General features: G+C 38.5%; 1 protein-coding gene across 1 annotated transcript in view; it reads right to left on the reverse strand.

Moving 5' to 3' along the window:
• The window catches only part of zgc:85932 (uncharacterized protein LOC405875 homolog), a 44,172-nt gene extending 33,342 nt beyond the window's left edge, over positions 1-10,830 (reverse strand). Inside the window, exons 1-5 of the mRNA XM_056474222.1 lie at positions 10,531-10,830; positions 7,019-7,088; positions 5,484-5,602; positions 5,280-5,413; positions 3,383-3,554 (exon numbers count right to left, since the gene is read on the reverse strand). Of these exons, the coding sequence (XP_056330197.1) occupies positions 3,383-3,554; positions 5,280-5,413; positions 5,484-5,602; positions 7,019-7,088; positions 10,531-10,713 (678 nt within the window). The 5' untranslated portion in view covers positions 10,714-10,830. The remainder of the gene's footprint in view (positions 1-3,382; positions 3,555-5,279; positions 5,414-5,483; positions 5,603-7,018; positions 7,089-10,530) is intronic.
• Between the last annotated feature and the right edge of the window lie 4,804 nt (positions 10,831-15,634).

Genomic DNA, 15,634 nt, shown 5'->3' on the forward strand with positions numbered 1-15,634 from the left:
TTGGGCTGCACGATATTGGAAATATCTGACATTGCAATATTATGTTTTCCTGTGATATATATTTCAATTTGAATATATTTGTACACAAATGACTGCACATCAAAAGACTCCTCTGTGAAGCTCTTGAAGTTTGCAGACGACACCACACTTATCGGCCTCATTCAGGACGGTGACGAGTCTGCTTACAGACAGGAGGTTAAGGAGTTGGCTGTCTGGTGTAGCCACAACAACCTGGAGCTCAACACGCTCAAAACAGTGGAGATGATAGTGGACTTCAGGAGAAACCCCCCTGCTCTCCCCCCACTGAGCATCATGGACAGCATTGTGGCAGCAGTGGAGTCATTCAGGTTCCTGGGCACCACCATCTCTCAGGACCTGAAGTGGGACACTCACATTGACTCCATTGTCAAAAAAGCTCAACAGAGGCTGTACTTTCTTCGTCAGCTGAGGAAGTTTAACCTCCCAATAGAGCTGCTGAAACAGTTCTACACCTCCATCATTGAATCAGTCATCTGCACATCAATAACTGTCTGGTTTAGCTCAGCTACTAAATACGACCTCCAAAGACTACGTCGAATAGTTCGGACTGCTGAGCGAATCACTGGTACAACCCTTCCTACTCCCCAAGAACTGTACTTATCCAGAGCGAGCAGAAGGGCTGTCAAAATCACTCTGGACCCCTCACACCCAGCACACTGCCTCTTTGAACTTTTACCTTCTGGTCGACGCTACAGAGCACTGCGCACCAGAACAGCCCGACACAGAAACAGTTTCTTCCCTCAGGCAATCCATCTCATGAACACTTGATGATAATAATTGCGGAACCAACATCACTACTGTTATACACTTTTATACACATATACACTTATTTAACAACACACTTTACATGCCAATTTGCACATAACAGCTGCACATATAACATTGTATATAGTAATAAACATGTACATACACTTGTCAATCTGTATATTTGCACTCACTACTTACTTCTATTTTTTTTCTTTTTTAAATATATTTATTATCTGTTTTTTGTCTTGTCTCTGTAATCCTGTTGCACTGTTGAAGCTCTGTCACGAAAACAAATTCCTAGTATGTGTAAACATACCTGGCAATAAAGCTCTTTCTGATTCTGATTCTGATATTTTTCACCAGATGAACTGAATAGATCTATTTGGAAAAAATGTCATTTATTTAAATAGATTGGGATGATCAAGTCTTTTTCTATGCAGTGAGTTTGCATAAATGATAATAAATTACAAACATGTATAAATACAACAGAGCAGAGATGAAAGTTAAATAAACGGTGCTTTATGGTTTTCTGTTGAGTGAAACAGTATTCAGGTACAGAAATCGAACAATCAAACATAAATTAACATACTCATCATTGTATAAGTGAAGTTTATTTATAAACTAATTTCGAGAGGATCACGTGCTCATTATTGACACGGCTGGCCCAGAGTCAAGCTAATGTACGAACCACCAATCAGACGATTCCTAACTTAGTATAGATAGCTAAAGCATACCTTCAGTCATCTTCGTCTTGAAGAATCCCCCCTTCCACCCCTTCTCCTCCTCTTTTTTCTCTATAGGGCAGCACGGTGGCCCAGTGGCTAGCACTGTTGCCTCACAGCAAAAATGCCTCCGGTTAGGGTCTCTACCCGGCCAGTTGGCATTTCTGTGCAGAGTTCATGTTCTCCCCATGCTCACATGGGTTTTCTCCGGGTCCTCCGGTTTCCTCCCACAGTCCAGAACATGAGACATAAGTAAATTGACTAAACTAAATCAGCACCATAGTCAAATTCCACCAGCAGCACACCCTCATAGCAATCCTTAAGCAGTGGGAGTGGGGTGGGGGGTGGGGGTTCTCGAGATCTACCTGAGCTCAAACTCCCCTCTCGCCCTGCAAACGGGAGGAAGCCCCGGACTCGAGGATCTTATGAGCTCAGGGCTCTCTCCTGGGACAGCATGCCAAACTAGCTTTATTACCAATCATCAGGCCAAGTATGATCTCTAGAAACAATATGAAAAAATAATACTTAATAATATCTTTATGTTTTAATATTTAATAAATAATCTAATCCTGCAATGTGACTATTACGGATACAAACATTGCGATATCGATGCTTAAACTGCATATTGTGCCGGCCTAATGCTTAGTGAGCAGAGATGCCTCTCGCACATAGCTGGTGTTCTGTCGATTTGTCCTACCTTGTCAGATTGTTCTACCTTCCATTCAAAAAGTAGGTAGCACGTTTTGATGACGCAATATGCTATGCATCAGATTTTGTTACTAGTGTAAATTTTAATATGGAGTAGTGTGATATGAAGCTTTAATATCACCCTAACCTACCTAATCCATAACCCAACCTCAAAACCATTGAAATACAGTGTTGGTAGCATAATCTGATGGGTAGAATAAAATGTCAGGTCACTGGTTTGGGTTTATTTTAAGCTAGTAGGTTTGCATTCAGTTTTTGGGCTTAAGAACGTAGATAGGTTTTGATCAGATTGGGTAACTTGAGGTACATGGCTAACCTGCTCCAAAGCAGCTTTTAATCTGGGTAAGAGTTCGCAAACCCAAACTAGACCAATCAGAGAAAAGTGACTTGTAAATATGTGCAGTATATCATGTATATCAATAAGGCACTCCCAGTTACTTTTTTGTGTGTATTTTTTTAAACATTTCTGAGATTTACAAATTATATTTTGTCAAATTGGTGTTTGTAGCTGCATTAATATGTTTATATTGCTTATTAGCTATTCACTGTAATAGGGTAATGAGTGATTGCTTCCGTCTCCTTTATATATCTTTATTTGATTTATTCAATTAGGAATTGTAATTGTCAGACGCACTTAATTTTTGAGCTAAAAAAGAGCAGCATGAACATTCAACTAAATATGTTCTTTTGTCTTACACAGATAAAGTCATCCAGGTTTGAATCAGATGATTAAATGATGAGTGAACTGTTGCTTTAAATAAACATATGAGGAGTATGAGGGTGGCACGGTGGCTCAGTGGATAGCACTGTCACCTCACAGCAAGAAGGTCGCTGGTTTGAGTCCCGGTTGGGCCAGCTGGCATTTCTGAGTTTACATGTACTCCCCATGTTGGCGTGGGTTTCCTCTGGGTGTTCCAGTTTCCCCCACAGGCCAAAGACATGCGCTATAGATGAATTGAATTAACTAAACTGAATAAACTAAATATGTGTGTGTGTGAATGTGAGTGTGTATGGGTGCTTCCCAGTACTGGGTTGCAGCTGGAAGGGCATACGCTGTGTAAAACATATGCTGGAATAGTTGGCAGTTCATTCCACAGTGGCAACCTCTGAAATGGAGATTAAGCCGAAGGAAAACGAATGAGTGAATGAATGAAGAGTGTGTAAACCTGTGAGTTTGCGCAGTTGATCAGAGCTCCTTTCTCCAGTAAAGACCCCAAGAATAAACCCAGCGCCCGAGGGAGAGACGCCACCATGAAAACCTCCGTAATTCCACCTGTCATGTCCACCATCGCCTCATGAGGGAAACCCATATTCAGAGCGCTGTAACCTCCCTTCAGCCTGAGAAACAAGAAAACAGGAGCAATAACAGTGACTTATGAAAGCAGAGTGTGTATTGCTGTTTGGACATGCAAATATTCAAAAGTTTGAGGGCAAGATTTTCTAAAAGAAATTTAAAAATGTGACAATAAAACATTTAATGTCACAATGGGTTTTGCTTTTTAAAATAAATGTTGGTCTTTTGAACTTTTTATTCATTGAGGTTTTCCACAAAACCGAAAAACTTCTTAAGTCTTAGGTTTGTTGCCTGATCATAGCCAAAGAAGTCTAATTCATTTATTCATTCGGCTTAATATACAACGCAACCAAGAAAGTATATCATGCCCAAAGTAGGGCCCGCGGGCCGAAGTTGGCCCATTGTAACCTTTGATTAGGCCCACTGTCCCATCTGAAAAAAGAGGGAGAATAATAGGGAGGTGGTTGGGGTGAATGTCTTCATCAGAGATCGTCATTTCAAATTTAACATAACCATTTGTTCCTTTGTTTTATTGTTGAGCTACAAAAAAAGAAATTAAATGATTCAATTAAATGTTGTAAATGAATCAGACTTTTAAAATGTAAATACTGTCACTTGACAGATAGACGACAATGCAAAAGTCATCTATGAGCAAATCAAGGTGAAGGCAGGAGCAGCTCGACTGGTGTATTTAGTATTGAACTCCATTGTGTTATAAATGGAATTGTTTATGTTTTTACAGTAATTAGTTAATTATAAAATGTTTAAAATTATACTGAGTTAGTTAATATGATTTAAAGAAACATTTTATAGTTTTTTTTTTTAATTAGCAGAATAAATGAGCAAATTCCCCTTGGCAAATGTATTGTAATACGCTTTGCAATATATTCGGCCCACAGCCCCCAATCAAGTTCGGTTTTTTACCTTTTAATGGAAAAACTTTTGGCACCCCTGCTTTAAACTATTAAAAATGTCAATAAAAGTCACTTTTTAAAACTTTTTAAGGTTAAAAGTTGTTGGAAGAAAGATCAAGATCCCACAATGCAATTTAAAAGCATAAATAAACAATAAATAAAAACTAAAACATGAATAACAATATGGAAAACTTCACATTTATGGATATTTTTCACAGTGTAGAAAAAACATTACTATGGAAGTCAATAGGGTATATGCTAAGCATGCTAATAGGACTTTTAATTTGCCAGTAACCTGGGTTAAGCGCTTCCGGTCAACTGTATGCCAATGCAAAAATTGGCACGTTTAAGGTCTGTTTTCTTTAAAAATCAGCGATCTCCACTAGCTAAGTGATATCCGAGATAAAGTGGGTCTCAGATTGTACAAGAAGCACTGCATTAAATTACATTTCCCCCACCACGCCTTTATAATATGAGCATTTATTTTACCCCAGTATATTCAATAGAGCGTCTGCGCTAGCCTGCCGATTCTCACGGACGCGTGCGAGTAAATGACTTTTTGTCTCATTTTACGCTTGCACAACTAAATGAATGCTGAAGTCTGTTTAACTGAATGTATTTGAATTACATTACAACATCGATGCTGTAAAAGGAACCGTATAAAATGGAGAAAAAAAACTCACAATAACAGGTCACCGGAAGTTTATCAGTTCCAGCATTTTTCTAAATATCTTCTTTTGTAACAGAAGAAAAAAAAACTCAAATGGGTTTTGACTAAGTGAAGACAAAGTAAATGATGACAGAATTGAAATTTTGTGTGAACTACCCCTTTAAGCATGCAAATAATCCACTGACTTGGCATAAGCTTTTTCCAGCAGAGCGCTCCAGAACTCATCTCTGCTGGCGGAGTGCAGGTAGATCAGCTGATTGTTGCATGTCGGCAAAAAGTCATCAATTTTCACACTTATCCACTCGCCATACTGCCAAAACTACAGACAGAGAGACTGCGTTAGGACTATCCTACTTGTTTTATTCTGTACAGTAGTGCACGGTGTTAACCTGGAAGCAGAAGCAGCCGTTGTATCCCTGCTGAAAACCTTGGCCTGCGGGAACAACACGATCCAGAAGGGTAGGAGAGAGAGAAAGAGACGCCACCGCAGACAAGAACCAGCAATCACCTGGCAGAGAAACAGAGATAAAAACAAGTTATTACACGGCTGTCTGGAATACTCAATTCTGATTGGTCAGTCGCGACATTCCAAGGTATGTTATTCCAAGATAACAACTGCTAAATAAAATGGGAATCTAGGAATCACCTTGAGCGTCAGTGAATGTGTTCACATCCATATACTTCTGACATACAAATTCATTTTGTGATTGAACTATACGTAGGTAAGTCTATGCTTTATTCAGCTGATTTTGTTACTGTCAGCTTTGTGTTTTTGACTGTTTGGCGCCATCTTGTGACTGAATAATGCTCAGATTAGTGTATACTCCATCAGCTGTTTTCGTTTCTGTCAGCTTTGTGTTTATGACTGTTTGGCGCCATCTTGTGACTGAATAATGCATAGATTAGTGTATACTCAATCAGCTGTTTTTGTTTTTGTCAGCTTTGTATTTCTGACTGTTTGGCGCCATCTTGTGACTGAATAATGCACAGATTAGTGTATACTCCATCAGCTGTTTTTGTTTCTGTCAGCTTTGTGATTCTGACTGTTTGGCGCCATCTTGTGACTGAATAATGCATAGATTAGTGTATACTCCATCAGCTGTTTTTGTTTTTGTCAGCTTTGTGTTTCTGACTGTTTGGCGCCATCTTGTGACTGAATAATGCACAGATTAGTGTATACTCCATCAGCTGTTTTTGTTTTTGTCAGCTTTGTGTTTCTGACTATTTGGCGCCATCTTGTGACTGAATAATGCGCAGGTTAGTGTATACTCCATCAGCTGTTTTTGTTTCTGTCAGCTTTGTGTTTCTGACTGTTTGGCGCCATCTTGTGACTAAGTAATGCTCAGATTAGTGTAAACTCCATCAGCTGGTTTTGTGTCTGTCAGCTTTGTGTTTCTGACTGTTTGGCGCCATCTTGTGACTGAATAATGCGCAGGTTAGTGTATACTCAATCAGCTGTTTTCATTTCTGTCAGCTTTGTGTTTATGACAGTTTGGTGCCATCTTGTGACTAAGTAATGCTCAGATTAGTGTATACTCCATCAGCTGTTTTCGTTTCTGTCAGCTTTGTGTTTTTGACTGATTGGCGCCATCTTGTGACTGAATAATGCACAGATTAGTGTATACTCCATCAGCTGTTTTCTTTTCTGTCAGATTTCTGTAGAGTTTGATGGCATATTGTGCTGTAGAGTCTAAAGTAACAACAAAAGGAAGTGGAATAGAGGAAGTGTTGCACTGTATTATTTGCATTAACCTTTGTGTGATTCTGCGACCCAGAGGAGAACCACTGCTTTACTCCAGAGCTATTTCCTAAACACTAAACTATTTGATGCCAAAACATGCTGCTTTATGAAGCACATGCACTGTGTTATGAGAACAACTGTATTATTCTTATTGTTTAAAAAGGTTCAGAAATAAAATCTCACCCAGAACTCCCTGGCAGACGTCCATACGAGTGGCTCCATCCACTATGAACTGGGGAAACAGACAGATCTCCTGGAAAAGACAATAAAATATTCCAGGATTAAATTATATTTGAATATTACAAAGCTGTCTGGAATACTCGATACTGATTGGTATTGGAGATTGTGATTACAACCTCCTGGATGTACTTTATCCCTAACTTAACAACCCACGTGTGTGTTTGAACTTGGCTATAAACAATTATTAGATATGAAATCCAACATGTTAGGAAGGAATTTAGTCTATTCCTCACAAAGCGATCATGACTAGAATGTTGATATCCTGGACGACACATTTACAGTAGATTATGAGATGCTATAATGCTTTTTTAGGAGTTTAACAAGGTCATGCACTTAATTTGTAGCAAATTGTGAGCTAACTCTTTAAGCGAACCTCAGTAAAGTGTAAACAACATTAATTTTGTTCCAGGAAATACCAACTATAGTTCAAAAAATAATAAAAGTTATTTTCAGAACTTTTAATTATAATATTTTATAGTAAGTTTCCATTTGATGACAGGTCATTAAAAAAAATACTATTTAGGCTATTAATAATAGTTTATTTATTCATTTTCCTTTTTTTTTTCCTGCCGCGGTCCCAGTAGAGTAATGAACCTAGGCTAACATGAACTAACAATGAACAGATCTATTTCTATTAACTAACAATAACAAAGGTTAAATCAACTGTCACGAAGCGGATGTCAACAACAGAAGTGAGGATCCAAGTGCAGTTTATTGAAGACATGGTTGTACAGGCAATAGTCAGTGCAGAAACAAAAAGAGGCGCATAGGGGTAATCTGAAAACGTAGTCAAAATACAGGCGAGAGGTCAGGCTAGACGACAAAGGATCAAAATGAGGAACAAGGCAAGAAACAAGACATGGGAAATCAAAGAAGGTAATGCTTTGTGATGTTAATGAAAGAAACAAGTTTCAGCAATGTGTGTGTGCACGTGCGGTGTATAAATAATCTGTGTAATGAGTCTTGATCAGCTTCCAGCGGTGTGTGTGTGTAATCATCGGAGAACCGAAACAGGTGTGTGTGTTGTATGATGGGAAATGTAGTTCATAAAGTGACAGAATTGTAGTCCGAGTGAAGGTGCGTGCTTATCAGCGATCCTAAAGCCTGGGTCACTGGTGATCGTGACAGCAACAAATATTTATTTGTTTATTTTATTTTTAGGTTACACATTAATATTAACTCATAGGACCTTAATATAAAGTGTTAATTTTGTCCTTTTGTTCTATTCTATCCGTTCATCTATTTGCAGGTGCTTTTCAACAACCCAAAAGCCTATATTAGAAGAAGTAATTCTGACTCAGGAAGAGTCAAAGTTCCTATGCGTATATATAAGTCCTTAAAGAAACCTTTTTTTCTTGCTGTGAAGAACATTTTACTACTATAAAGAACAGTTTGAGGATTTGAAAGTTATGTGGAGGATAAAGCTACATGGATCCATTAATGCCAATAAAGAACCTTTATTTTTAACGTTAAAAAAGACAGAACAGTCATTTTTAAAGCTGGAAAAATTCCAGTAAACTGTGTCTTCCTTTGGGCAGTTTGTGTGTGGCAGCTGCAGACACAAGCCTGGACAGTTCTTCACATTCATACAAACACAAAACCTTGACATTTCAGACTATAAGAAACAATTCCCCACCCACAGCAGCTTCACGCATCTTGCTTTAAATGCACTATAGTATGACAGAGTTGTTTTAAACCATTGTACCATTCATAGAGCCGGAACAATCTTCATATAGCATTAAAAAAACATTTGTAAGGAATGTTTATTGCCAGAACCTTTATTTTCACTTTTCATTAGTGGTGGAATAATCTCACAAACCTCTAAAACACTACAAATCTCACTTTTTGAAAATCGTTTATTCAGTCATCAATCATTGCATTTCATTCAGTTTGTAAACTACATAGCTGTGATCACCAAAATATGCATTTAAATGTACTTACTAACTATAGGGGGGTAACGATACACTCAGCTCAAGATTCAGTACACATCTTGATATTTTGAACAAAAATAAAAAAACAAAACTGAAATAAAAGATTTATTTCCAAAACAATTTATAAAGCCTGTCATTTGTTGTACAGTAAATACAACTTATTGAATTGAAGTGTGGTTTATTTATAAACTAATTTCGAGAGGATCACGTGCTTATGATCAACACTGCTGGCTCCTCATTAGCTCCGTAATCTGACCCATTAGATGATTACGGAAGCATTATAAATAACCAGAGTTTTTCACTCCAGTTTTCTTCGTCTTGAAGCTTTCCCTCCTTCCACCCCTTCTTCCTCCCCCTTTTTCTGATAGGGCGACACGGTGGCCCAGTGGCTAGCACTGTTGCCTCACAGCAAGAACACCGCTGGTCCAACCTCCTATCGGGCTGGTTGGTGTTTCTGTGCGGAGTTTACATGTTCTCCCCGTGTTCGCGTGGGTTTCCTCCGGGTCCCCGGTTTCCTCCCACCGTCCAAAAACATAAACAATAGCCAATCGACTAAACCAAATTATCACCGAAAACAACAGTAGTTTACACTTCTCACGCGGCGACAAGCAGGGGAGTCCTCGAGACCTACCTGAGCTCGAACTCCACTCTCGCCCTTCTAACGGGAGGGAGCTCCGGGCTCGAGGATATTACGACCTCAGGGCTCTCTCCTGGGACAGCATGCCAAATACGCTTTATTGATTATCAGCTAAGTGTGAACTCTTGAAAATATCTAAAGGTTTAAAGTGAACCTTCTGAATTAACAGTTAAATAGGCCTGCCACACGAAAATAAAACAGTACTAATTAATTAACAATTTAAAAAATCTTTTTGTTGTTCAAACAACCCATTATTGGGAAATGCAGTGGCAATGTATGTTCGTATTTGATATAAGCATTTTGTATTGCATTTTATATTGCGTTTTAGGCCTCTGACAAAAAAAAAACTCTCCCTCAAAATATCTCACTAAATCATACTATATGAGCCATACAAACCTGATATATCAAATATGACACACACACAGACGCACAAAAAACAAATGTCTTGCAATGTTTTACTCTATAATACCATATTTTCTTTAATCACAAATATTGATTAATTGTTTTACTTTTTACTTGTTAGTGCATAACTATATAATACAGCAGTCACAGTCCCTGAATAGTCAGTATCACTGAAAACACCAAAACCCTGCGTCTTCATTATGTGTGTTTACCTTGCATCGCTTACGTATTGTATATATACAGCAACACTGGTACATTTTGACCTTGTGGAGACGTTTTTTGGTCCACATGATGAAAATGGCTCATAAATCACACAGAATGAAGTATTCTGAGTCTGACCATTTAAACATGCAGGTTGTTTTCTGTGAGGGTTGTGTTTAGGGTAAGATGATAGAATATACAGTTTGTACAGTATAAAAATCATTACTTATGGGAAGTCCCCATAAAAATATCTACAATTGTGTGTGTGTTTAACTTAGCCTCACCTTCGGTCGTCTCCAAACCAGGTCGTTTTGAACCGGCATGTTCTGCACCGGGAATCTGGTGTCCACGTACAGCCCGGAGGAGGGGACCGGCGGTGCAGGGGCGCCCAGACCGCTCTGCGGTTTCTTAGTTCCGGACATACCGGAGGAGTTCGTGAAAATCTCCTGCCTCGGGGCTCGACTCATTGCGCGACTCTTCTGTCAGCGTGTGTGTGTGTGTGTGTGTGAATGCGCAGATTCACGACTGAACTTATACTTAATGCCAAAACTGTCAACGAATCGTTGGTGTGAAGGGAGGTGGGCGTTAAACTAGGCTTCCTCAAGTTTACCTTTAACCAGCTCCTCCCTCACCTGTGCAACACACACACGCGCCGTTTATTTTTTCCTTCCTCATACATGGCGCGGTTATTTTTATCTCATATTTCAGTAGCGACAAACACCTAAACACTCCTAAATTAAGAGATAGACTCTTAAAGTCACGCCAGGTCTTGTTTACTGATATAGATCCCGTGTTATGTGCTGTTGGTGGTGTTTTGAGAGTTTTCCTCCACTCTGGGGTAATTCTGAGTCTTAATTTGGCCTCAGCTTTCTCTGCGTTTCAGCAATTTGATTTTTTTTGTGACAAATCTTACTTTGAGACATATTTTGGGAAAACGCTTTGAATTATTTTAAAAACTCAACAATACACTCTGGGCAAATTCACTACCCTTTCATTATGTTCGTGGCTAATGATATCCCCATGGTCTTCCATTATACCCTGCTGAAAAATCCATCTTAAACAAGCCTAGGGTGGTTGGCTGGTTTTAGCTGGTTGACCAGCCTGGTTTTAGAGGGGTTTTGGCCATTTCCAGGCTGGTTTCCAGCCTTTTCCAGCCCGGTCTTAGCTGGTTAGGCTGGAAAATGACCAGCTTAAACCAGCTAAAACCATCTTGACCCGCCTGGTTTAGGCTGGACATAGCTGGTTTTAGCAGGTCATTTTCCAGCCTGACCAGCTAAGACCAGGGTGGAAATGGCTGGAAACCAGCCTAGAAATGGCCAAAACCCCTCTAAAACCAGGCTGGTCAACCAGCTAAAACCAGCCAACCACCCTAGGCTGGTTTAAGCTGTTTTTCAGTAGGTTAATGACATTTTTTGATTGTAAAGCCATGACACCATATTATGTTTTCGTGATTGTTGGTGGTTTTTCAAAAAAGCTTAGTTTCTGGCTTATATATGCAGTGATGTCGAGCAGTGGTTATCAAAGTTGGGGTCGGGACCCCTGGGGGATCACTGGACAATGAGAGGGGTGATTTCCAAAAATCTAATAAATTTGAATAAACTTTTAAAATTATCATTGTTTATCCATAACCTACAGAAGATAAAAATAGTCACATTAAAACTACAACATCCAAATAAAAAGCCATCAGCCTTTTATTTTATTCTCCCCATTGGATTGCAACCCCTGGGGTTTTTACATTAGATTAACGACACAGCAATTCGGTCAGTTACAACAGATTGATTTTACGGCACTAGCTAAACTTTCTGACACTTTTACGGCACTCGCATACATTTAAAATAAATACAGGCCATGACTGAACATGGAGGATGATCTTTAAGTGGTAGTCTCCAAAAATAAACCAAGAAGAGACTTGTGATGTAACTTAAATATCGTGCCCACCAGTCTCATTAGGTAAGGTTAATATTAAATAAGAAAATAAATAATAATGATATGGTTGTTACACTGCTTTTTTGTGTTGCTGATATGCTTGTGTTTATATAAGCCTGTTGGTTTGTCTGAGCCGTTGCATGCAACATTTGTATGATTATAAGCACTTTCGAAAATAGTGGGGGTCGTGAGTCGTTGGCATTGTTTTTTTGGGGGTCGTGGGCTGAAAAGTTTGAGAACTCCTGATATATATATACATATATATATATATATATATATATATATATATATATATATATATATATATATATATATATATATATATATATATAGTGTGTGTGTGTGTGTGTGTGTGTGTGTGTGTGTGTGTGTGTGTGTGTGTGTGTGTGTGTGTGTGTGTGAGAGAGAGAGAGACCTATGCACACTTACCCTTATATGTCTGGGAAAATCAAAATAAACAGCTCAGCTCTCAGAACATAGTAAACATACTATAGTAAGTGTATTTACGCACACACACACTATAATTTGCTGTTTTATTCTATATAAAACCAGAAACGTTTTTTGCACAGGCCTGTCTAAAGGGTTAATGCAGCCAATTGATGATCAACAGCAAAAAGGTCAAATTTGATCTCCTCCCCACAGAGAAAACCACCAACAATCAAGAACACGAGATTATTTGGTGTCATGGCTTTGCAATGAAAAAATGTGATTATAATGGAAGTCAATGGGGAAAAAACAGAAACAAGCACAACAAAAAGGTAGTCAAATTGAACAGTACACAAAGGTTGTAAAATAATAACAAAACATAATAATAGCCTACTTCACACTATTTTTTTCAGTATAATAAATAAAAAAAAAACTTATTTAAAGCATTTAAAGTCAGAAAAATATGGACAAAATCAAACTTTGGGTTAAGTTATTAAATTAATAATAGTAAAAAAGTGGTTGGTTTTGCCTATATATTTAACTAAAAACTGTGTTGTAATAATCTAGCATTTTTACATTACCACTCAAGCTAAGTTAAAGCATGTTCAGATATTCATTCATTCATTTTCCTTCAGCTTAGTCCCTTATTTATTAGGGATCGCCACAGCAGAATGAACCGGCAACTATTCCAGCAAATGTTTTACGCAGCGGATGCCCTTCCAGCTGCAACCCAGTATTGGGTAACACCCATACACAGTCATTCTCACACACACACACACACACACTCATACACTACGGCCAATTTAGTTCATACAGTTCATCTATAGCGCATGTGTTTGGATTGTGAGGGAAACCAAAGCACCGGGAGGAAACCCACACCAACACGGGAGACCATGCAAACTGACCCAGCTGGGAGTCGAACCAGCAACCTTCTTGCTGTGAGACGACAGTGCTAATCACTGAGCCACCGTGCTGCCCTATTTATTTATTATGTATATATAATATTTATGAATTTATTTATCTTATAGTATTTGTTATTGTGGTACATTTAGCACACACATTTCACTTGATTAGTAGCAAAAAGGGATTTAGTTGTATGATTTAAGCTTTAATCACTTATAAAAAAAACTATGGAATAACAATTATGAAGCGCAAAAGTCCTCTTAAAGACTGTACGCAAATATGCTAAATGTTTTGTTTTTGTAAAGAGAATCTGCTTTGAATGGCAGTATACGTTACTCATTTCATGTGTCACATTCATCAGTGTCACATGAAATCATTTAATATGCAGATTTTTATTAAACATAAACACTTTGCTGCTCCATATTTTTGAACATGGGGATACAAGGTTTGTGTATTGGATGTAAGTGAAACATATTCATTCATTTCATTCCACACGAACACAGGGAGAACATGCAAAGTCCACACAGAAACGGCAACTGACCCAGCCGAGGCTCGAACCAGCGACCTTCTTGCTGTGAGGCGACAGCACTCCCTACTGCGTTGCCCCTTAATTTAATTTAAAATAATTTAATTTAATTTATGTTGTAATGTGAACAGGCTGCAGCATGCACAATGACATTACCCAGAGCCTGAAAATCTTGCAACATGCTGACATTTGTGAAAGATGATAGAGAAATATTTTCAGCCGCTGCGTAATATCATTGCTCCTGCTACATCCATGGCACAGTAGCAAAGTTCTTTGATTGTTACGCCAGAATGGGAGTATATTTCCTATACATATCAGCCTAGAAGACAGAAGAGTCAAGCTTTAAATAGCAAAATTTTGTGAGATGCTAATGGTCTAATCCGATTCAGTGATCTATGCTAAGCTAAGCTATCGGTGCGCTTGTACAACCAAAAAAAGAGATAAAATCACCTGTATATATATATATATATATATAGGAAAAAGTGGAGTGCTCCTTTAACTGAATTTCTTGAAATGCGTCCGGTATAAACAGGAATCTGAGCAAACATTCCTGCGTCTCCAGGACTGATATCATCATCACTGCAGATGTAAACAGAGGCATGTCTTTACTTTTACTGCTGCAGGACATCAAGCTGTTTATCAGTTAAACCATTCCAGAAACTGTTGATTGGAGGATAAGGTCACATGTTTATGGACAAACAAGGATGCAGTAAAGATTAAGAACTTTTGCTAACACTTTTACAATAAGGTCTCTTTTATTATATTAAATGAATACATGCTTAACTAATTACGACTAATAGCCTATATATTTACAGCGTTTATTAAAGGCATCACCCAAAAATGAAAATTCAACCTTCAGTTGTCGCAAACCTGTTTGGGTTTCTTTCTTCTGTTGAACACAAAAGAAGATATTTTGAAGAATGTAGAAACCTGTAACCTTTGACTTCCATAATTTTTTTTTCATACTGCGGTAGTCAAAGAGTACAGGTTTCTACATTCTTCAAAATATCTTCTTTTTTGTTCAACAAAAGAAAGAAACACATAAAGGTTTGGAACCACTTGAGAGTGAATAAATAGTGAGTAAGGTTTCATTTTTGGGTGAACTATCCCTTAACCTTTGTTAATGTTCGTTTAAAAATACAGTTGTTTATGTACATGTAGAAGCTGACATTACTAAATACCGCAGAAGAATTATTCATTGTGGTGACGCAGTGGCGCAGTAGGTAGTGCTGTCGCCTCACAGCAAGAAGGTTGCTGGGTCGTTCAAGCCTCGGCTCAGTTGATGTTTCTGTGTGGAGTTTGCATGGAGCTGGAGTGGGGTTTCCCTGCGTTCGCGTGGGTTTCCTCCGGGTGCTCCGGTTTCCCCCACAGTCCAAAGACATGCAGTACAGGTGAATTGCGCAGGCTAAATTGTCAGTAGTGTATGAGTATGAGTGTGTGTGTGGATGTTTCCCAGAGATGGGTTGCAGCTGGAAGGGCACCCGCTGCGTAAAAACGTGATGGATAAGTTGGCGACCCTGGGTAAATGGACGAAGCTGAAAAGTTTAATGTATTGTTCATTGTTAGTTGTTGTAAACAAATGTACTTAACGTAGTTTCAGACCCTCT

The sequence above is a fragment of the Danio aesculapii genome, chromosome 15 (genome assembly GCF_903798145.1).
Source record: "Danio aesculapii chromosome 15, fDanAes4.1, whole genome shotgun sequence".
In the NCBI taxonomy this organism is placed as follows: Eukaryota; Metazoa; Chordata; class Actinopteri; order Cypriniformes; family Danionidae; genus Danio; species Danio aesculapii.